This window comes from Amia ocellicauda, chromosome 3 (genome assembly GCF_036373705.1).
Source record: "Amia ocellicauda isolate fAmiCal2 chromosome 3, fAmiCal2.hap1, whole genome shotgun sequence".
NCBI lineage: Eukaryota > Metazoa > Chordata > Actinopteri > Amiiformes > Amiidae > Amia > Amia ocellicauda.
The window spans coordinates 45,723,674-45,747,959 of NC_089852.1; the positions used below are offsets into that span (position 1 = coordinate 45,723,674).

Here is a 24,286-nt window from a genome sequence, read left to right on the forward strand (position 1 = left end):
TGGATGGTGGAAATCCACCCAGGAATTACAAATTAAAGAGAGACTATTGCAAGAAAAATAATTCTACTTTGAAAAACAGAATTCCAAAATTTCAGCTTCGGGTGCTGAACTTGATCCAATAGAATCTGATGTGCAAAGTAAAACAACCCAAATAGAAATTCTACATGGGGAAACTATGGACTTAAAACTAAAGTTGAGGAATCTGGAAGCAAAACTGCACAAGGGTCTGGATATCCTCACACCCATCACAAGAAACTTTACAAACCAATCCCCAACACAGGAACTTCCCACAAGGACCGACGACAACCACCTAACTGCACATCAGCTGAGTAACTGGGACCAGTACCTGCAGGGGCCCACTGGGACAGACCAGACTACAAAGCGACGTAACTGGCTTATCCAGGTAACTTCAGGAGTAACTTTGTGACATCGGGTGTAACTTCCCGATTAACCTGTACTATGAAAGGTGGATACGTTTTACCCGAGGTATGCTGTCATGGCAATTTACGCTGCATCTTTAAACTGCTCTGAGCAGTTCTTATCTTCATGGATAACTCGATGTTGCCCTGTATAAGCACCGAACCTTTGCCCACAATCTTGTGGGGAAAAATCCCGGCACATTTGGAAGACCCAATCGACATTGGCGCACGGATTGTGAGAGGCTCACTCTGCCGGGCGAGGGTGTTCAGTGACCATGCAACTCCTCTAGCTTACCCCGATGATGTTTTCTATGAAAGATATCAATTCTCATCTGAGGGAATTCAGTATCTTTGCCGGCTTCTAGGGCCAGACATCTTCAATGCCACTCATCAGAGTAATGCCCTCACTGTTGAACAGTGTGCCTTGTTTTGTGATATTTTGCCAGCGGACATTATTCCATCGGTGATGCTGAACATCTGAGCAAGAATACTGTCTGCCTTGCAGCTCGCAAGGTGTGACTTGCTCTTACTAAATTACTGGATGCATTTCTTATGTTCCCTGGGCATTTAATTGTTCTACAGATCAAAGAGGCTTTTTATACAATCACAGGTAATTTGCAATGTAAAAATACTTGGTCTATTTTTAATATGCATAGGCTGGGCCTATATACAGAACACAATTTTTTCCATAGGAATCCCGAGGGTGATTGGTGAGATTGACTGTATGCATATCCCCATTAAAGCACCCCTGGGAGAACATGAGGGGGATTATGTGAATAGGAAGTCATTTTATCATATCGTATTTGATCTGACACGTAGGCTACCCTACGTTATGTTGTACTTAAAATTTCTACTTATATTCAATACAATTAAAGACACATTAGGTGGTGATTTTCTTACAATTGTGGTATCTTAAAATGGTCTGAAATCCTTTGTCAGATGACATGTGATCACCATTTAATGGTGACCAGTCTGGAGGCTAGGTGGCCTGGGTCGATGCATGATTCACGCATTTCTCTGGAATCTACAGGTAAGACAACCACCACCCTATATTTCACACAGCATGCTGTATTGTGACAATTTCTTTCTGTTCTTCAAAGCCCTTTTTAATGTCCTGCTGCTTCTGGACAGAGGCTACTCATGTCTCCATTACCTGATGACCACCTATCCTGACCCACAAACAAGGGAACAAATAAAATATAACGTGGCTCACAAAAACACAAGGGTCAGGATAGAGATAACATTTGGGGTCATCAAAGCACGTTTTGCTTGCCTGCAAGGCTTGCGGGTGCGTCTGGAGCGGGCATGTGAGGTGGTGGTAGCATGTGTGGTGCTCCATAACATTGCCACTATTAGAAAAGAAAGAGCACCATGCCAGCTGCCGATGCCAGTCCTGAAAGACAATAATATAAAGCTTTGTTCTGTTGAGGGTTCATTCTCATTCAATAGATGTGTGACAGGAAATATCAGCTCATGACAATTTGCCATACATAGCCTAGTATTAGCCTATGTTAGTCACTGTCAAATAGACATAAAAGTACAAATGATTAAATGGTTCAACCTGGATGTGTGTGTTAGACATGGCTGACATGGTCTTCTCACCTAAGTCCTCCTGAAAAAAAAATGTAAGAGAAAAGCTGTTAAATTGTGTCAACATATCAGCATTGATAAATCCACAGAACTCCTCAATTATTTCCACACTTACCTCTAACTGAGAGTCAGATGAGGGGCATGCTGGTGGCTGGAGCAGATCAATAGTATTCCCCCCAACTGTACATAAGACATGCATTTGGACGTTCAATTATTTTAAACTGGACAATCAAAACAATTGATATGATATTACCCTATACATAAAGGGTGGACATTGAGCTGATATCAGGGTCAGAACTGACTGCCCCCTCGACCCCCTCCATTATGGGCCTTCCTCTATTGTTCGCTAGTGCCAACTCCTCTGCCTGTGAAAATGTAGCATGAGGTGGCCTTTTTTCTGTTTGCTGTGAAACCCATGAATAGGCTATTATAAGTGTAGGCTACACACCACATATGTACTGTGTATTAATGATGAGAACTATTAATACACACCACTTCACAGAGTATGTTTATATTTCATCCTGACTTGTTGAGTGACTGAGTGATGCAAAGCGATGCGACACGCTGGTGTGTCCTGGGTTTAAGAGATATAATATTTTGAAATTATAGAAATAATCTATGTTGAAAAAGGCTGAGTAACAGAGAAACTCAGTGAATTCAGTGAAGCAATGGGAGCAGAGCACACTACACTCCTTCTCCATTCTGAGGTCAGACGGATCTTTCACAGAGCTCTGTTAACACGGGTATTCGAGTTACTTTCAAATATTCACAAATTTCTGGTTGCCTAAAATCTGGCCGAATTGGCTGCTAATTTCTAAAATCTCCTTCATTTAATCCTGCAGTATCTAAAATTGCATAATGTTCAGTCTAGCCCTTACAAGGAACACACCACTTTTCTAAAAATAATAATACAAAAAAATTACAAAATAAATTATTAAAACGTTTTTTTTTAAACAATACTTTTTTAGTATTTAGTCCTTGTTGGACTTGTTCATTCATTTTATTTATTAATCCCTTATTAAAAATAAAAAATCGTTCCTTCATTGTGAAGGAACACACCTTCAAGTAATTTTTTATCCTCTCGTATCTCAAAAGATGTTTTCTTTAGTTGTCAGATAGAAGGCCTCAAGCACCAAACTAACCCACTGTGTCTGGGGGAGAAAGTGCAATGGACTCCCGCACACTTCAAATCTACATCGGTAATATGCAGGTGGTATTTGACCTTTTCTTAACAGCTTCTCTGAAAGATTTTACTAGGACGGACAGGAAGACATCAATGCTGGTCTTAAACTTGTTAATAGAATGTGTTATTTTTTCTGCTACCAAATTATCTATTCAGTCTGGATCTGTGCATTATAAACCTTATAGTAATGCAATTGTGATTGTTTATGGAATTTTAGATTTCACTTTAATACTGTCAGTTTATTTTTTTTAAACTTAACATTAACAGAAAATAAAGATGAACCAAAATTGAACCATGTATAAATGACCTATATCATACAATTGTGTATGTATTACATTTAATTTATTTAATGATAGTTCTAAGAGTAGATTTCTGATCAGTTGTACATTCTAACACTGAAATGAGAAAACTATATTTTAATAACTACAGTAATTTGACATTATATTAGGCTATTTTTGCACATCATTATTTATGTATTTCTTTAAAGTTTTAGAAATGTTTAGGGTTGTTTATTTACAAAACAACATTTTTATACATACACATATTATGTAGGCCCATATTAAGTATTGTAAAAAATAATAATAATAATTGACTGGTTACATGCAATCCTAGAAGAGCCATTCCAGGTATTTTGTAATTTAGAAAACCTTTTTTTTTAAGATAATGAACTTATATTTACTTATATAAACCTATATTTACCTTGATATGCTAATATGTTGTCCAGTAACCTACTGAGAAAAATAGTTCCCCATGAAATTTGAATGAAAAAACAACATACACATATGGGAAAATATAAGTTTTATTTGGGTAAAATATATCTTTGTTCATTTTATTACTATTGTGTCATTAGACATTGTTTTAATTTATATAAACATTGCCAGATAAATGTTAGAGTAACTGAACAGTCCCTGTGGTATTCCCTAGGAAGTTGTTGTTGCAGGCGGGGCTTCAATCAAGCTGGCAGGGATCGGATTGGCTGGAGCTCAAACAATGCAGCACTTTCACTGGCTGGTTCTGAGGCAGAGTGACTTTAGAATCCTGCCGAAGTTAAAACCGTGAATTGTGTCTGTCCTCTTGATTTGCTGTCTAGTAGCTGCAAACAGCATGTGTTGATTTATTTAAATGTGTTTAATTCTATTGAATTTACAGTTGAACATTTAACCGTCACTAAATCTGGAAGCTGATTGGCTGTTGGAACACTATAGTTTTCTAACTCAATAATCATTACTTAGTTTCAGACAGTTTAGTTGCCATAGTGGTCTATTTCCTACAATTTCAAGACGTTTCTATTGAACAAATTTAAGTCAAACAAATGTAGCATTGTGAGAAACTAGAATTTGTGGAATTCTTGCCAGACTTGTTTTCCTTTGTGTCTCAGATCTGTAATTATAGAAGTTCTTACCTTATTTCACTACTGAATTTATTTTATAGGACATGTAAATGTAAAGTTATAAATAAACCAACACAATCAATAGTGAAGTGAACAATGGAACACACACCAATAACATCAATGCATGTATCATAGCTTGTTTACATTAAGTTTATATGTTTGCATTAAGTAATAATAAAATAACAATTTAAATATCTTGATCAAACATAGCTGATCTGGTCCTTTTCAGTTTCTAATGAGCTGTCCAGGATTTCACAGATCATATTGACAATTATGAATTTTCCAAAACATATATTTTTAACCAAAACATATACACATACAAACAAATTAATTAAAGGTGAAAGTCACATACGAACATAAGATAATGAGTTGAAATAATTTTAATTAGGGGTTAGATCAATGGAATGTAGTAAAGTATTGTGAATACATAATTAAAGAGGAACTCCACCAAAAATGGAGTGTTAATTGACAGAGCGAAAAAAGGAAAGTAGTGAAGGGAGCAGGAAAAGGCGAGGGATTATTTGTGGCCTCTAGTGGGGGAAGAAGGTCAGGGCTAGGGAACTGTGACAATAATAGCTTATAATATATTACAATATATTTTAAAATATATAAATTATTGCTGTGTTTGTATATTGAGATATATTTTACAAAACATATCAAACTCAAGTTAGATTTTGCTTTATTGGCATGAACAGAGTCCTCTACAATACAAGAGTATGTACAATACAAAAGAGTAATACAATAACATCAAAATATAAACAGGGATGTGAAAATACAAACACAGAATTAAACAATATATAAGAAACACATTATCAAAACATCAAAATATAATTTAATATATATTACAATATATTGTCTTTTCTGGAAAATATATTACAGTATCTTATAATATACTTTAAAATATGTAAATTGCAGTTTTTTATATTTTGAAATACATTAAGATACTTTAAAAATATAAATGTGAATTATGCCCACTTTATATACTGAAACACATAATACTTTATATATTTTTCAAAACTTCTAAATATATTGTTAACATACTTTTAAATAAACATACACCTTGATTGTCCTCTTAACCACTTCAACTCCAGATGAAAAAATGAAAACCCTTACCAGGTACCAGATTTTGAAAATAATGATAATTATTAAACACCTGACATTGCTTTAAAAATGTAAATGTAAATATAATGAACAGAAAAAAAAGCAAAATGTGTTTTTCATTATCCCTTTATGCTCCCGTGTACATTTCCATTTAAAGAGAGAAAAACACTTTTGTTAGAGCAAATAAAACAATGCAAATGTGATATACATAACTATTTAGTTTACAATAGTACACTTTATAATAATGTTTTTGTAATAAAAACAAACAATACACTAAAATGCAAATAAACAAAACACATACAAATAATACGAAATGAACGCAAATGAAAATACACTGAAACGCTATAATAATAATAAACAATGAACACTAACTATCAGCTAAAACTCAGGGCAGGATTAAATAAAAAATACTGTTTTATTGATTAAATAAAAAATGTTCGCAAAGTGCGGAAGAGTCTCAGGAAGGGATCTCGCAGCTCAGCTCCTCGCTGAATTAAATCTGAAATGTGCGGACCTGCGCACTGGGAGGAGTCTGTGTTTCTGGCGGGGCTTCTGGGGAGGGCGGGCAGCGCGAGAGAAAGCGCGAGCCAATCACCGTGCCTGAAACTGGAGAGACAGCGGAGCCAATCACAGTGTCTGAAACTGGAGAGACAGCGGAGCCAATCACAGTGTCTGAAACTGGAGAGACAGCGGAGCCAATCTCAGTGTCTGAAACTGGAGACACAGAGGAGGCAATCACAGTGTCTGAAACTGGAGAGACAGCGGAGCCAATCACAGTGTCTGTAACTGGAGAGACAGCGGAGCCAATCACAGTGTCTGTAACTGGAGAGACAGCGGAGCAAATCACAGTGTCTGCAATTTGAGTGACAGCGGGGGGCGCGAGAGCAGGACGGGCTGCGAGAAGAGCGACGCGTCAATAAAGCAGAGAAATCACAACTGTGACGCCCGCGAATAGCAAACTACACAACTGTACTGAGCTGCGGCCGCATTTTCATTAAGAGTTTTTCTAATCAGAAATGTAACCGCTGTGATGTACAGGTGTGTAGTTTGCTATTAGCGGGTCAGTTTTGATTTTATCCGGCCCCACAATGGCGCATGAAGGTACAGAAAGCTTGATTCTACCCGCCAAAACACAATTACAAACCTGTACTGTGTAGCGGTTACATATATGAGTAGAAGAAAAAGTAATACAATAAAAACAAAAGCCGCCCTTGATGACAGCTGTGTATTTTCATTTTTGTATGTCTTCGCAGACAACCTTATCCAGGCGTTATGTATTAGCCGGTGGATCAATGCTGATGTATTCGGTTATGTGAACCAGAACAATGCAAGTCTCTTATTCAGGGCCGCTTTACATCAGCGTTTACTTGTCTTGTGCACTTTGTATTGCTGTTTTGTAAGACGCCCTGGATAAGGGTGCCTTACAATAAATAAAGAAATAAACTAATAATAATAATAATACTATGTGCCAAGGTGCATTCAATAAAAACTGACCCACTGGCTAATACAAAACTACAAAATGAACATCATAGTGGTGACATTAATTAATAAACGATCAACTGAATGAAGCCGCATGAGTCCAGTTCTGTAGTTTTTTATTATCGGGGGGTCAAAGACTTGATTCAATCTGGCCCCTAGTTTGCCAGTATAATCTCGGTTGATGTGTGATTGTTCACTGGATGTGTCTCATTGTGATATGTGGTTGTGAAGCAAATATATAGTTCATGGAGATATTGATATAAATTGTTCGACTCCGAAATGACTCAGAATCGCTCATTTCAGGTATTTAATTTTCTACATTTTCTGGTGGAGGACCCCCAGACCCCCGTCGTGAATCCCTCATTATGCCTCGCCCTCATTTTCCTTTCTACGCCACTGATCCATATAAATACTCTTTACTGTATACATTGTAATATGACAATGTAATATAATTGTATATAGTTTTGAGGTTCTTGTGGCAATTAAATCAACATTAGTGGCAATTGCTGTTAACATTATAAGGTTCTTTCTGTATTGTGTGTCAATGTAACGGTGCAGAACAGTACAGTAGTGTATCGTTATCATGTCCGTGTTATATAGGCTGCTGTGTCTAGGATAAAGGCATAACGCTTGCAAGTTAGACAACCATATATGCCTGTAACAATATTATAAATGTCATCCAGAGTCTCCAGATGCTTTACCTTTTTCTGTACATATTCATCATAGCAATTATACATTTGCTGACAGTGTAATTCGATGTAGTGTTCGTGTCTTAAATGTCGCCTTCATTCCCAAATATACATATAGCCCCTGGGCATCGCTAGACCCTATTCTGTGGGGCTTCAGCCCCCCTATATTTTCTGTCAGCCCCCCTAAAAATATTACGATCAAAGACGTACGAAGCAACGGAGAACCCATTACGCGACTGTAGAAACACCGTTTTCCAGCCCTTATAACTGTCAGATGAGAAACATCCCCGAGCAGCCTATAGAGAGAGATGACCTGTAGAAATACTGTACTGTCCAACATCGGCTACAACATGATCCATAAAAATCCACATTCAGTCCGTGTGAGTGCGCTGTATCCAAATGTATCAAGCATGGAAACATCACCTTTATATAGGGTATAGGCTGAATATACATCATTGTAGTACGAGTGAGGTGTAATATGCACTCGATAGTAGCACTTTTCCCACGAAAGAAGGATAAGAAGGAATCAATTGTTAAGACATGAGAGGAAGAAAGCAAGAGCAGAATAAACGACTTAAGTCATGAAACCGAAATGAAACGAACACTGACACATTGCTGAACAAAACACAATATAAAATGACATTCAATATCAAAATATTTTCTCTGTGCACGAAAAATAAGCAACATCTAATGTATGTTGAACATCTGGCTGTGAATGAAGCCGGAGCTGCGGTTTCTCTCCAACTGCGCCTCAACCGCACAGGCTTCAGACAATCCGCAGTGTCTAAAGCTAGAGCAGCGCAGCGCATTGTCAGCGGGTTTTCTCGCAGATATTTTCTTGATTTAATGCAGCGAAAATGTAACCACTCCCACTGTATTGTTGGGTGGGATAAACTACAACTTTAACCAGCCGCTAATAGCAAACGACACAACTGTACATCATGGGATTTACTTTAAAAAGAAGCATGTAACTAAAAATGAAAGCGCTGAGTACAGTGGTGTAGTGTTGTAGTAGCGGCTGTGAAAGCTGTGTTTTATTCTCTCGCACTGTGCAGGAAAGGAGCTGCGAGAAGGTCGTTTTGCGGCGCTGGTGGGGTCAGATTTAATACCGCGATAGTTTAGCAGCACGATTTCCATTCGCAGACATGCGCTAATGCTTCTGCGAGCGACTCGTAGCGCCAACATTTTTTATTTAATCCTGCCCTCAGTCAAAATTAAAACCTGTGTCATCACCGGCTTGCTCTGTGCCATTTATTGAAATGTTCAATATAATAAACTTGACAGACAGCGCTACAGGGCGCAGTATTGTGACGGATCTGGCGCTGCAAACGCTGCTTCACTGCTGCTTCAGCAGTATCTGAACGTATCCCGTCACAGCACTGTATAGCTTTTCCTAAAAACTACATCAACTACAAATTAACAACTAGCACAACTAACAATAAAAAACGATCAATAATAATATAAAACCATATATATACTTGCAGAAGATGAATGAATTGCGGCAATAGACAGAGACCTCTAGACGCGCACAGTCCAGTGGAAATTAAACGCATGCGATTGTATAAAAACGGCACATGAGCGCCTCCGCCACTGGACCATTAACACTGAAACACAGTGTGCAGATGAAGGGCTGTGTCCTCCTTCTCCTTCAGCGGTGATGGCGCTCGTCGCGTCTTCCTGATGTCCCCTTGTTTAGTGCCCGGACATTTCTTTGGTTGCATCTGAGAAAATAAATCAATCAGTAATGAGATAATTAAATTATTAGCATTATTATCATCAATGGTGGGGTAAATACAAAATAATGTATGTGATGTTTACACAAATAAAGTATTGACACTAGACAAGTCGAAACTATGCATTTTACCTGGATTTGTTCCACTGAAAAATCACTAGGGATGAAAACACAGAGATAATACTAATAATAATGTTTGAAATACATGCCATCTTCATCAGAATATATCAGTTTTTGAATGATTGATCACCTGTACAACTACCATATAATTAGAATAACTGTAAGCGCAAAACAAAAACAGCCCAGAGTTACACACACATAGGAAACACTGGATTTCATGTCTCATACCTGTCTGACGTCTCCATCGGCATCTTGCTCTGGTTTCAGTGGAAACTCTGGTCCTGATCGCCATTGCTTTAAACTCAACAAGACAAACACTGGTGCCGGCGACTCAATCCCAAAAAACACACATCAGCAACAAGTCTTTAATCCTTGTCTGTCTAAAATCTCGTAGTTTAGTTCTTAACGCTCAGGAAGACATTTTACGTAACTGACATTTCCGTTGTTCGCAACATTTATCCAAATCTGCATCTTCCCGCTCAACTCATTCAAACCTTCTCCACGCCTCCCTCTGCCGCGTCGCTCTCCCTCTCCTCCAATCAGCTCCGAGTATCAAGGGTTTCAAACTTGATTGACAACAGAGCATATCGGAGCCTATACTGCTCAAACTCATTATAGATTACTAGATGGATAAATGGATAGATCGCTAGAGGTCATATATATATGTATACTGGTATATATACAGTTGAGACTGAAGTTTTGGCACCCTTAATTTTTAAAAGCATTATTCACTAATTTAGTTCAATATGTATTTCATTATTTCAAATTGAGCTGCAGTGAAGATTCCAGTTGGCAGATACAGGTGTAGCGTAAGGCATAATTATAAATTTCAATTAAAGAAGTGAATTTATAGTATCACCTTATCACGAATCCTGGAATCTTGTAGAACTCAATTTCTGTAATAATTGGACGCAGACACCAATTCCAAAGATATAAATTGTCAAATGTATTAAAAACAAAGATAAAATGTAGCACTACACTAATTATACAAAAGGGAAAACTAATACAAATTCAACTCTAGATCAACAAATCAAAGACAAATCACTTCCGTGACCAAATCAAAGACCATGGGATCGCATATGATAACACACAAATCGTTAAACAAAAAAGGTTATAAACACATTGACTACAATACCGGTTAGTAAGACGAAGGTGAGTCTCTCATTAGTATTGTTAGTCAGACATTAAATAACTACGCAGGTTAGTATTTATGTCAGGTAACTTCTCGTTATATATATATATATATATATATATATATCAGTCTCATTTATGTTTAGGTGCCAAGGAAGATCCTATCATTACTTGTTACCACAATTTCCCTTAACTGATTATTATTCAATAATTAAGGATAGGCAGGGCCACCAATAATCTAACGTCTATTAACGTGTGTCAATTTCAGACTAAACAGTTAAACAGGAATGAGAAGATATTTCTCGGCGTTGACAGATTTTATTTCTAAAATTATCAACAAAACAGTTTAATGCAACACACATTTATTTTTAAGAAAACTAAATGATATTACACATTCTAGAGTTATGAATCACAGATTAACATTTGTAATTGAATTCTCAAATGTCATGAAACACAAACTCCAAACTGTTAAACTTATCTGAACTTTGTCGCAGAGAGGCCTCTCTGGCTTCGGGCTCAGATAACAGCACACGGCACAAGGTCCGTGTGGTTTGGAACAAAGGCAGTCCGGTTCGGCTTTGTCCAAGAACTTCCACTCAGTCGATGCACCTGGAAGTTGCGGTTTCACGAAACAGAGTCTTTTCCAAACAGATTTTCCACTGGTTTGAAGCTCTTTGAGGAAAGCAGGGCCCTGTTCGGTTCCAAGGGTCGAGTTTCTTAAGACTCAATAGCTATTTAAATGACTGACACTTTCGTATACAGTCGACTTAGTCAATTGTCCAGCTGTAAAACTCCACAGATCAGGTGGGCACAGGTGGGCAGCGCAGTCTGTAAAGTTCTTTATTTAATAAAGTCCTTTAAAAGAATTCTTCGTACGGCTCAATCTCCTTCTCCCAAGTTAACTCTTCTGTTGCCGGCAAAGACTTGGTTGGTTTCTGGTTCCGGTTCGGGCAACAGAGCTACAGGTTGAGCTGTGGCAGTGAGTTTCTGGTTCAGGTGAGAGAGAGAGAGAGAGAGAGAGAGAGAGAGAGTACACCTTTGTACACCTGTCAGATCAATAGGTGATTGGTTCTTGAGTTTTTGAGATTGGATTTCGGTTTCAGCCCCCAGTGTTCTATTGGAGGGGGGCTTGATTTATGACTGATGTCAATCCATGCCATCTTTTGATATGCTGGTTGGCCCGGGTTCGTAGCTCTGTGTCGGGATTTTGGCTCTCGTCCATTTCAAAGAGTTTTTATTACCTACAGGCCTCCTTCCCCAGACATCTCACAGCAGGATTCCAAACTATTTGGCCTATTCTCGGTGCTATCCTCCCAAGACTCACTTTGATGTAAACCAGTCCCACACTTTAAGGAAATCTGATAACTTTGGGGGGAGAGGTCTTCCTTAGATCAGTGCTTCAGCTCAGAGCTAAAATGCTCTTATCAAAATACACCCATCATAATGCTACATAGGTCTGTAGAGTTGCAGATATTGGCCCCTGTCTAAAGCCCAAGCCCAGCTGAGCCCAGCCTAACCAGCTACTACCCACTTGGGCCCCTACTTTGTTCAGTCAAATTAGACAATGGCTAATAGATAATAAAGACCTCCAATAACTACAATAAGAATTTGAGACTCTGGCATTTCACTACAATGCAATGTTATAAATATGTTTTATTGAAATTGGAAATAATATATTTTGTGAAATATATTTTGTAAAAATTACAAATACATTTGGTGAAATATATTAATGTATATATATTCTTAAATGCATTTTAGATATAATTTAGGAAAATGTATTTTGAACTAAATATATTTTAAATTATATTGGATGATATGTCCACATATTTTAATAATATATTGCAATATATTTCATTTCCATATGGGAAAAAGACAATATATTGTAAAATATATTAAAATATATTTTGATGTTTTGAAAATGTATTTCTTATATATTGCTTAATTCCATGTTTGTTTTTTCACATCCCTGTTTATATTATGAAGTTATTGTATTACTCTGTTGAATTGTAGAGGACTCTGTTCATGCCAATAAAGCTAATTTTAACCTGAATTTGATATGTTTTGTAAAATATAACTCAATATACAAACACAGCAATAATTTATATATTTTAAAATATTTTGTAGTATATTATAAACTATTATATGTTCCAGGACGATACAACAATATATTGTAACAGATATGTAAAAATATGTTTTGATGTTTTCATAATGTATTTAAAATATATTATATATCGCAATATACGAAAACGGAAATAATTTACATATTTAAAAATATATTGCAGTATATTACAATATATTGTAATATATTTTCCAGGAATATATGACAGTGTATTGAAACAGATATATTAAAATATATAGTTTTTTTCCAATAGTGTAATATGAAAAATATATTCTGCATACATTATATTTCCGTAAGGGTTTTTTTTAATGGCCAGCTACTTATATGTACCAGAAATCAGGGATAGAAAAATAACTACACAGAAAATGTTTTTACTGATAGAATAACTTGAAAAAATATGGATTTTCGCTGGAGTTCCCCTTTAAACCACTGACATTGGTATTAAACCACATCTCACAATGAGTAATTGTATGATATTGACAAATGGTGTCATATTCACTTACACCAGTCATCCATAACATTATGACCACCTGCCTAATATTGTGTAGGTTCCCCTTTTGCCGCCAAAACAGCCCTGACCCGTTGAGGCATGGACTCCACTAGACCTCTGAAGGTGTGCTGTGGTATCTGGCACCAAGACGTTAGCAGCAGATCCTTTAAGTCCTGTAAGTTGCGAGGTGGGGCCTCCATGGATCGGACTTGTTTGTCCAGCACATCCCACAGATGCTCGATTGGATTGAGATCTGGGGAATTTGGAGGCCAAGTCAACACCTTGAACTCGTGATTCATCAGACCAGGCCACCTTCTTCCATTGCTCTGTGGTCCAGTTCTGATGCTCACGTGCCCATTGTAGTCGCTTTCGGCAGTGGACAGGAGTCAGCATGGGCACCCTGACTGGTCTGCGGCTACGCAGCTCCATATGCAACAAACTGCGATGCACTGTGTGTTCTGACACCTTTCTATCAGAACCAGCATTAACTTTTTCAGCAATTTGAGCTACAGTAGCTAGTCTGTTGGATCGGACCACACGGGCCAGCCTTCGCTCCCCATGTGCATCACTGAGCCTTGGCCGCCCATGAACCTGTCACTGGTTCACCACTTTTCCTTCTGGAGAGCCGTTATTAATGTTTTATATAAACTGTATTATGTTTTATATTAATAATAATATGCAGACCAAGCAAATTAAATGTATTAAGCTAGCAACAACCACTTTGCAAGTTGTTTAGGGCATGTCCTCTAGACCAGGGGTAGTCAACAGGCGGACCCGTGGGCCAAATCCAGACCGCCAGAGGCTTTTGACTGGACCGCAAAAATAATTTTAATTACTTTTTTATAATATTTTTTTATTATTATTTTTTAATGTAATTTTACGGAGGTTTGTTGTACTTTTGTTGTTGCGTGGAACCTAGTCACAGAAATTCCTGGTTATTAGCCAATAGGATGTTACCTATTAATATGGGATGTCCTGTATAGAGCTAGTGTTCCCTTTAGTTAGTCAGTGAGTTGATTGCTCGCAGATCGCACATCGTTTGTCGTGTGGACATGTGTCAACCTTGCCTCTAAAATATAAAAGTGAGCACACACGACCGGGGGTCACGGTGCCAGTTTGTGTTCAACTAGAAACTCCTACGTCAGCAGTGGAAACAAATGATTTCCAATGCAGATGCATATTTCTGGCAGGCGCACAAATCGAGAATTGTGCATCCTCACCCATTTCAATTACAGATCTAAATAGATCTGTGATTGACAAGCACCAGAAACCGCGTCTAGTTTGCATATATAATGTTGGTTGATATGTGTTTTTCACTGGTGATCTGTGGTTGTGAAGCAAAGATATGTCTGAGTCCATATCTCCCTGATTTCATGGAGATTTTGAGCTGTTTTTTGACTTCGAAATGACTCCGAATCACACATTCCAGGTCTCCAGTTGTTAAAATCTTCTGGGGGAGAACCCCCCACCCTGAATTACTCAATCATCATTCTTCAACACTAATTTTGTGCAGTGCACAGTGGGACAAAGGGAAATGGTAAATACTTGAATCTAATAAGACACAAAATGCTTCAAAGTTTCTATTATGTTTATCTAAAATAATCTTTAACAAATTCAAATTAAAGTGGTCTGAAACCGTTTTAATACTAATATATACATTTATTTAAACATTTTATTTTTGTACTTTGTCAAATTAATGTACTAAATATAAGCAACAGGGTAAATTACTAATTCACAGAATTGTGTGTGTGTTGGAAAGGGTAATTTGAAGGTGTGACACCCCCCCCACCCCACCACCATGTCTGGACCTTGACTATACCTTTACCAAGAAATGTGGACCCTGACACAAAATAATTGACTACCCCTGATCTAGACTAGACTATTCTTGTCAATAATAAAAGGAGAGGGCCCACAGCTGTTTCTTAAAAGTCTATTTGTGGACTTGCTTCCCCAGGTTGGCAGGAACTGTCTTTGTTAATGATTGATTGACAGTTGTTAAAATAAGATTCGTGGGATTGGACCTTTCCCAGTATACAGTGAGGGAGAAAAGTATTTGATCCCCTGCTGATTTTGTACATTTGCCCACTGACAAAGAAATGATCAGTCTATAATTTTAATGGTAGGTGTATTTTAACAGTGAGAGACAGAATAACAACAAAAAAATCCAGAAAAACGCATTTCAAAAAAGTTATAAATTGATTTGCATGTTAATGAGGGAAATAAGTATTTGACCCCTTCGACTTGGTGCCAAAACCCTTGTTGGCAATCACAGAGGTCAGACGTTTCTTGTAGTTGGCCACCAGGTTTGCACACATCTCAGGAGGGATTTTGTCCCATTTTGCAGATCCTCTCCAAGTCATTAAGGTTTCGAGGCTGACGTTTGGCAATTGAACCTTCAGTTCCCTCCGCAGATTTTCTATGGGATTAAGGTCTGGAGACTGGCTAGGCCACTCCAGGACCTTAATGTGCTTCTTCTTGAGCCACTCCTTTGTTGCCTTGGCTGTGTGTTTTGGGTCATTGTCATGCTGGAATACCCATCCACGACCCATTTCCAATGCCCTGGCTGAGGGAAGGAGGTTCTCACCCAAGATTTGACGGTACATGGCCCCTTCCATCGTCCCTTTGATGCGGTGCAGTTGTCCTGTCCCCTTAGCAGAAAAACACCCCCAAAGCATAATGTTTCCACCTCCATGTTTGACGGTGGGGATGGTGTTCCTGGGGTCATTCCTCCTTCTCCAAACATGGTGAGTTGAGTTGATGCCAAAGAGCTCGATTTTGGTCTCATCTGACCACAACACTTTCACCCAGTTCTCCTCTGAATCATTCAGATGTTGGCAAACTTCAGACGGGCCTGTACATGTGCTTTCTTGAGCAGGGGGACCTTGTGGGCGCTGCAGGATTTCAGTCCTTCACGGCGTAGTGTGCTACCAATTGTTTTCTTGGTGACTATGGTCCCAGCTGCCTTGATATCATGAACAAGATCCTCCCGTGTAGTTCTGGGCTGATTCCTCACCGTTCTCATGATGGTGAGATCTTGCATGGAGCCCCAGACCGAGGGAGACTGACAGTTATTTTGTGTTTCTTTCATTTGCCAATAATCGCACCAACTGTTGTCACCTTCTCACCAAGCTGCTTGGCGATGGTCTTGTAGCCCATTCCAGCCTTGTGTAGGTCTACAATCTTGTCCCTGACATCCTTGGACAGCTCTTTGGTCTAGGCCATAGTGGAGAGTTTGGAATCTGATTGATTGATTGCTTCTGTGGACAGGTGTCTTTTATACAGGTAACGAGCTGAGATTAGGAGCACTCTTTTAAAGGGAGACACCAGACACCTGTGAGCCAGAAATCTTGCTGATTGATAGGGGATCAAATACTTATTTCACTCATTAACATGCAAATCAATGTATAACTTTTTTGAAATGCGTTTTTCTGGATTTTTTTGTTGTTATTCTGTCTCTCACTGTTAATACACCTACCATTAAAATTATAGACTGATCATTTCTTTGTCAGTGGGCAAATGTACAAAATCAGCAGGGGATCAAATACTTTTTTCCCTCACTGTATCAAAGGAAGACATCTGTTCTTTGGATCCCACACCTCTCCTGAGGAAGACTACCATGAACATTACAAGGGTCAGAAAATTGATCTCAAGACAGCACTCTGGGAAACCAGTAACTGTCACTGCCCACAAACCCACATGTCATGCAATGGATATACACTCATCTTACTACAAAAAAAAAACAAAAAAAACACTGAGAGTAGCAACCTGTATAGTTGTTAACATTTATAGCAGGGGAATGAGTTTATTTATTTTCTTCTGTGTGATGGAATGGAAACTAATATACAGTAATCCTGAGTCAAGGATAAAAAGTATAAACCAACAATGATATCAGTCCTTTAAGATGTTTTCATTGATATTGATTAATTTCTGGTTTAATTACCTTGACTCTGTTGAAAAGCTTTTTAATTGCTTGAATAATATCATCTGTCTTTAACGTATAAATGATAGGGTTCAGCATTGGAGGAATGGTGTAAGACAGAGATGTACTTATTATCCTGACATTTGGATGAACAATGGTGACAATAGCAGCAATATAGATGATAGCTATTGGAAGATAGAACAGTGCCACTACAATAAGATGGGAGGTGCAGGTTTTCATCGCTCTTAATCGTTCCTCTGCAGAAGCAATTTTTAACAGAGCAAATATTATGCAGACATAAGTTGCTACAATCAGAATCAATGGAACAACAAGCAATATTGTGATAGCGACCATTGAAATTATATAATTTGCAGAATTGTCATTACAGGCCATACGATACATGGGTCCATAATCACAGTAAAAGCTGTTAATCACAAATGATTTACAGAACGAAAGCCTAGACAAGAAAGCTACAGCTGCAATTACCAGCCCTGCTGACAGAATCCACAGCACTGCTAGAATCACAACCATTGCAACATTAGTAATAATGACATGATATTTCAGTGGAAAGCATATAGCAATGAATCTGTCATAAGCTAGAACAACAAGAGTAAGTGACTGCATAAAAGTAAAACAGTGTACAAAAAACATATTGGCTAAGCAGGCTTCATAAGCAATTAACTGATTATCAAAGAGAAAAGTGTCAATAAACTTTGGAATAAGAGCTGTGCTGCCAAACATGTCCACTAGAGCTAAATGAAAAACAATAACATACTTAGCAGTGTGAAGACTTCTGTCCATATATATAATGAGCATGATGAAGGAGTTTCCTAATACAGTTACAGCATAAACAAAACACATGAAAATGTAATAGTACTTCACATGTGGAATATTGGAAAAGCCACTGACAAAAAAGAATGGAGGTCGAACAATTGTAGCATTTGGAGAAACTATTGAACTGAAGGAACTCATGGCAGACGACTTCTTCACAGTGTTTTCTCTGACTTGTAATTGTACTAATTTTAACAAGAATTATTTCTGGAACATATCTTTAATAAATTTGAATAAGATCAGGTTGTTGTAATAAGATCAGGAAATGGTTTGGTTGTATTTTTCTCAGTTTCTCACATTGATGCATAAGGACAGCACACCTTTCTTAAATTTCAACTTAAATAATACAAACATCCACTGCATAATAATGTATTCTTCATCCCCAGCCTGTTTTACATAAAAAGGAACAAAGGCAAATTAGTTCAAGGAAAATTAATGGATTCCTTTCATTGAAAGCATCACACATTCATTACTTAAACTCAAGGGTAATAGAAACTGCACTACTTAAAAAGAGGAAGGAAGAGAATACAAAATGGTGTTTGTGAAACTGAGGTCTTTTCTTTATTCTGAAGCAAGTATTTTAGGTTTTGTCCATCTTTCACATACATCATTGTTTTTTAAGAATATTCAGTATTATTCTTGTCATTTCAGATTTAAATGCCAAAAGAAATAGAACATTAAAGCATGTTTCTGATACTCACCAAGATATAATTATAGCCATACACAGGTCAGATTAAGTGCCGTAATGTTGTAATAAATGCCGCCTATTTTTTTCTGTTAAAGCAAGAACAGTATAAAGTACTTTTTTTTTCTCAGCTTGTTCTTGCTGTTATATCTCTGCCAGTGGTTTGAATCCCTTTTTAGAGGTCTAAGACCACAGCCTTTTATAAACATAAGTCAACAATGCCCTACACAGCAATCAACATGGGGGAAGCAGTGTAGAATGATCTGTACACTAACTGATTGTACTCCAGAGAGATGTGAAGTTAATTTACTGATAGAGGTGGTTGAGCATGTATGTAGGAAAAGAGACGACACAGTAGATTGTAAGATTTGTTTAATATATTTTTTGTAAAACCATGAAAATATTAAAAAGTACAACTTCTGAAGAGAGTCTCTATTTGACTTGAGTTTTTTCCAAGTAACCAGATTTATTGATTGGTGGTGGCAATATTCAATGGCTATACAGGCGGCTTGTCCGATTATGTAACTGAGGCACTGCTACACTAAGAATTAACAGTTTAATTAGAATACCAAAACGTTAAAATAAACACAATAATCATAATAATAATATAATGCATATTCATAGCACTTTACAATAAGGTCCCCATATAAATGCTTTATGAAGCCTTAATAGGTAAAGAAGAACTAACTGATAAAGAATGAACAAATAAGTTACAAACATGAACAGATACTTCATTAATGCCATTATTTCTAGTTTATTTATTAAGTTTTTATTGTACTGTTGCTCTTGACATTTTATTTTAGCCCAGTGTTGAAATGAAATGAAATGAAATTAGATTAATTAATATATGCATGGCTGTAGAACCGTGTGGGAAATAAGTGGAGAAGTCGTGGAGATAAAGCAAATAGAACTTTAATCAAGCCGGCTCGGAAGCTCCACGTCAGGAAAATTCCTTCAGTGAGACTTAATGTTTACAAACATGAGTACAGCTTTATAGGAAAAATGACGTAACATCTTATGGCCATTCATCCAATCAGAAGATACAGGTCCGGGTCCGTTTTACGATCTGTCCTCCTGTGAAGAGGTGATGGATCCAAAGCAGATGTCCGTCTTTGATGTGCACCCACGGTCGTCATTTACCTAGTGTCAATCGCTCATTAACAGAAACAATTTCTGCCTATCTTGAGAAACGCTTAAGTCATAAACAAATTCTCAGCAGACATCTGTAGGCTATTTCAGCACTGTGTAATCTTTCATTACTGACAGGAGTTTCTAACAAATCGACCTTGTTGACCCTTTACTAATCTGCTCAGTCTGTATACAAAACTACTTCTAATGCTAGTATTAATATAAAACATTATATAATTATCACAAAACACTTTCTTCAACATCCTATACAGAGTCTTCAATGGCTTTAATCAACTACCAGTGTGCCGTAGAAAGAATGTGATTGCGACTAGTGCCTTATGTAGGAAAGACCGAAACACACATGCTTAGAATTAAAAACAAGAGCAGAGCAGAATAAGGGAAACAGAGTGGTATTGCTAGACCAGTTACCTCTATCTTTAAATTCATCCATAAACTACTGCTGGATTCAGGACACCCACTGATCTTCTGGGGGGTGCTGTGCATACACGGGGGTGAAGGTTGGCACAGGAGTAAGCTGGATTAAAGCTGGTCTGAAATAATGCTGGTGCTTAAAGTAATTTACTACTAACCACGGATGTCCCGATAGATCTATTAAGTCTTAAAGGTAGGGTATGCAATCTTTTCCAGAAACATTTTTTGTTATACTGGTTGAAAGTCTCTTCACATCCTGATAGCAATCAATAATTTAAGTGGTTTAAATGTAAAAATATATATATCTTCTGTGGAAGGGACAGGACTAAAAAAGGATCGACCACTCATTGCATTCGGTCCGAATGTAATGATAGGATGTCCTTCCTGTCTGTCAATCTATATTTGCATTCCACCACAAATAAGTGAGCCATTTATTCATATCAATCTGTCACAAATACAAAACAAAACTCACTAATATTAACCCTTGTGTTGTGTTCGTTTCATATTACTTAATTCTGTGTTCAATATTTTTAAAGTTTAAATTTTAAAGTTCTTGTGAACATTACAAGTTTTTAACTTCTGTTTGCTATGTATGGCCTGTAGGTCTCATTGACCTGAGCTCATACAACTCGTTTTTGAGTAACAAAGGCATAATGTATTATTTTGACTATAACAAATACTCAGATAAAACATATTGTGCTATTTATCACAGGCTACTTTGTGTCAAAGTTTAACAAGAACATTTGTTTTGAAACCATTTCACATTTTTAAATAGTGGCACAAAATAACAGCTGTTGTGTTCCCAGTCAAAACTGACCAGTATGAGTTTATTAGTAAAGAAAGGACAGACATGAAACTACACATGAAAACTTTACCATATTACAAAATTAATGTCTGAGCACATTAAAGAACAACAGTAACAATAACAGTATTACTAACAATAACAAAAACATTAAAATGTTCACAATCTGTCAATCAATGGTGGTTACATTTTGTGTGTTCTCATGCTCATGTTGGACAATACGTGGTGGTTGTTGCATGTGCCTTGCACATATATGCACTGCATTTATGGCACGTAATGCTCGTTTTGACATGTCTTGGTGCATACAGATTGCACCTCTTCCTTTTGTCTCTTCTGTCTCTAGTGGCCATAGATCTTGCTTCTGGCCCTTGTATATCTCTCACCAATCCAGCAGAGGATGGTGTTCAAGGAAGGTGTTGGCGCCTTTGAATGAGGGATGCCACCATGGCTTTCCCCAACTCTTCTAGGAATACTCTCCTCTTGAAGAATTTCCTCTGCTTCCAGCCTGGATTCACCTCCATCCGCGCCACAAACGCATTGTAAGCCGACACTTCGATGATGTTAAAGAACACCACCATGGGCCTCTTACAGGAGTATGTGCCAGTAACCTGCGAAAGTGCAACTATCAGTAAATAACATAGTAACATATGAAAAATTGCATCAAAGCATTGTTTTAATGTATCACATCTAATACATATTTACATATTCAAATGAATAGAAATTCAGTGAGCATTTCGCCAAACAACAACATGTCTTATTTTTATGGTGCAGATAAAACAATCTGGTAAATAGAATAAAAGTACATGAGACTTGAAAGATAAAAAGATAAAACATACCTTATCAAGGTTGTCAACTCCCCCTTTGTTCCTGTTGTAATCCAGGACAGCATTGGGCTTCTTGTCCTCCCTGGTACTCACAGCAGCATCCCTGTGCAGAGTTGTCATCAGGAGCACATTCTTCTTTTTCTTCGGGCAGTAGGACACAAGAGTGTGTGTATCGGTGAAGGCAAATTTAGAGGGAAAATGATCCCTGTCCTTGGTAGTAATTAAGGCAGGAGGCAACTCAGGCTTGTTCCTTCTGACCATCCCCACCATGGTCATTTTTTTTGGAGCAGCTCCTGACCAGGAGCATATGAGGTGAAGAAATTGTCACATGTTATGTTATGCCCCTGGAGACCTGCAGTCATTTCAAGAACTACCCACTTACCCTGTTACCTTTCGGGAACATTGTCAGCAGTGTAAACCTGCATGTGCCAGGCATAACTTTTCCATATCTTTATTCCATATTTAGACGGTTTGCTTGGCATATACTGCTTGAATGGGCAGCGTCCCCTAAAAGCGACCAGCCGCTCATCCACTGTGATGTCTGGATCTGGGTTATAGATGAGTGACAGGCGCTCCACCCACTTGTGCCAAACCTCTCTGATCGCTGCCGGCTTGTCTTATTTATGGTGGCCGGGTCATGTATCATGGTTGTCGAAGCGAATCACCCATGACAACACGTGAAATGTCTGGAGTGACATTGTGTCAAGAAAAATTGCCTGACCAGACTCTGCATTCCATAAACTGGTGCTAGATTAATTTCTGGATCTGTACACACCAGATAAAACCAAGAGACCCACATATGCTTGGACGTTTGTCCGGTCTACCACCTTCCAGTTGTCTTTCTGAATGCATCTCCCCTCCAAGTTGGTCATGTTTATCACTATAGTTTTGATTGACTCTCTCAGGAACAGTTCGAAGCAGGATTTTATGTCATCAACCCAGGATATGGCGTATCTCAATGACCCTGGGGTCATCCTGATAACATTATCAGCCAACAGCAGACCTCTCCTCTCAGGTGGGGATGAAGACCAGGACAAATTCCCATTCCTATGTTGTGATTGTTTGTGAGAATGACAACAGGTGTGGTTCCTGTGGGGGAAAGATTCTATTGGTGAAAGCCATGCCATGGAAGCCAAGAAGGGGAGTGAGGTGTGTTTGTGTGTGTGTGTGTGTGTGTGTGTGTGTATGTGCTCAAACACACATGCATGTGTGAGTCCTGGGAGAGGAAGTGTGTCCATCTGATCAATGGGCATGTGCCTGAACTCTGATTGTAGTCTCACCTATTAATTTCCAATGACAGGTAATTTTTGACCTGGAACACCACAGGTGTACAAAAGTTAAATACAACACCCAAATAGTTATGAAAATAATAAACATTTATTTTGTGTGTTCAGATGCCCTGTGTGGACAAAGTCATGAAACCTTATGACAATCAGATTAAATGAACTACACTTTTCAGAGAGAAAACTTGTAAATTGGTCCAATTCGACCAGAACACAACAGGAGGGTTAAGCAAAACATTATACATACACCAAACTAGCAAAAATTAATTTTCAGTGTCACACAGGTGGCAAAATAATATGATATAATAACTATATAATAATCACATTGATAATAATAATAATTATAATAATAAAATAAAAAAAAATTGCCCAGCAAATCATACTTCATAATTTAATAATTTTCATTTTCAACCAGTTTATTTGGAATAGTTGGCATTAATTGCAAGGATTGTGTATTTGTTTAGTTTTGTAAAAAAATATTTTAATTATCTATATAAACAATCTATTAACATGTTATTAACCATCTTGTTATAAATATTTGCTACTGTACATTATACTATTATAACAATAAATGCTACTGATAAGTTTACCTTATACACTCACCTAAAGGATTATTAGGAACACCATACTAATACTGTGTTTGACCCCCTTTCGCCTTCAGAACTGCCTTAATTCTACGTGGCATTGATTTAACAAGGTGCTGAAAGCATTCTTTAGAAATGTTGGCCCATATTGATAGGATAGCATCTTGCAGTTGATGGAGATTTGTGGGATGCACATCCAGGGCACGAAGCTCCCGTTCCACCACATCCCAAAGATGCTCTATTGGGTTGAGATCTGGTGACTGTGGGGGCCAGTTTAGTACAGTGAACTCATTGTCATGTTCAAGAAACCAATTTGAAATGATTCGACCTTTGTGACATGGTGCATTATCCTGCT

The 24,286-nt window shown here is 37.8% G+C and overlaps 1 protein-coding gene and 2 pseudogenes across 1 annotated transcript; 1 reads left to right on the plus strand and 2 right to left on the minus strand.

Moving 5' to 3' along the window:
* Positions 1–558: 558 nt before the first annotated feature.
* On the plus strand, positions 559–1,896 carry LOC136747199 (putative nuclease HARBI1; annotated as a pseudogene).
* Positions 1,897–17,350: 15,454 nt separating this feature from the next.
* On the minus strand, positions 17,351–18,334 carry LOC136747200 (olfactory receptor 51F2-like). Its single transcript, XM_066700153.1, has one exon. It carries the CDS (start codon positions 18,332–18,334, stop codon positions 17,351–17,353), a length of 984 nt encoding a protein of 327 aa, XP_066556250.1.
* Positions 18,335–20,472: 2,138 nt separating this feature from the next.
* Positions 20,473–23,191, minus strand: LOC136747201 (piggyBac transposable element-derived protein 4-like; annotated as a pseudogene).
* Positions 23,192–24,286: the final 1,095 nt, after the last annotated feature.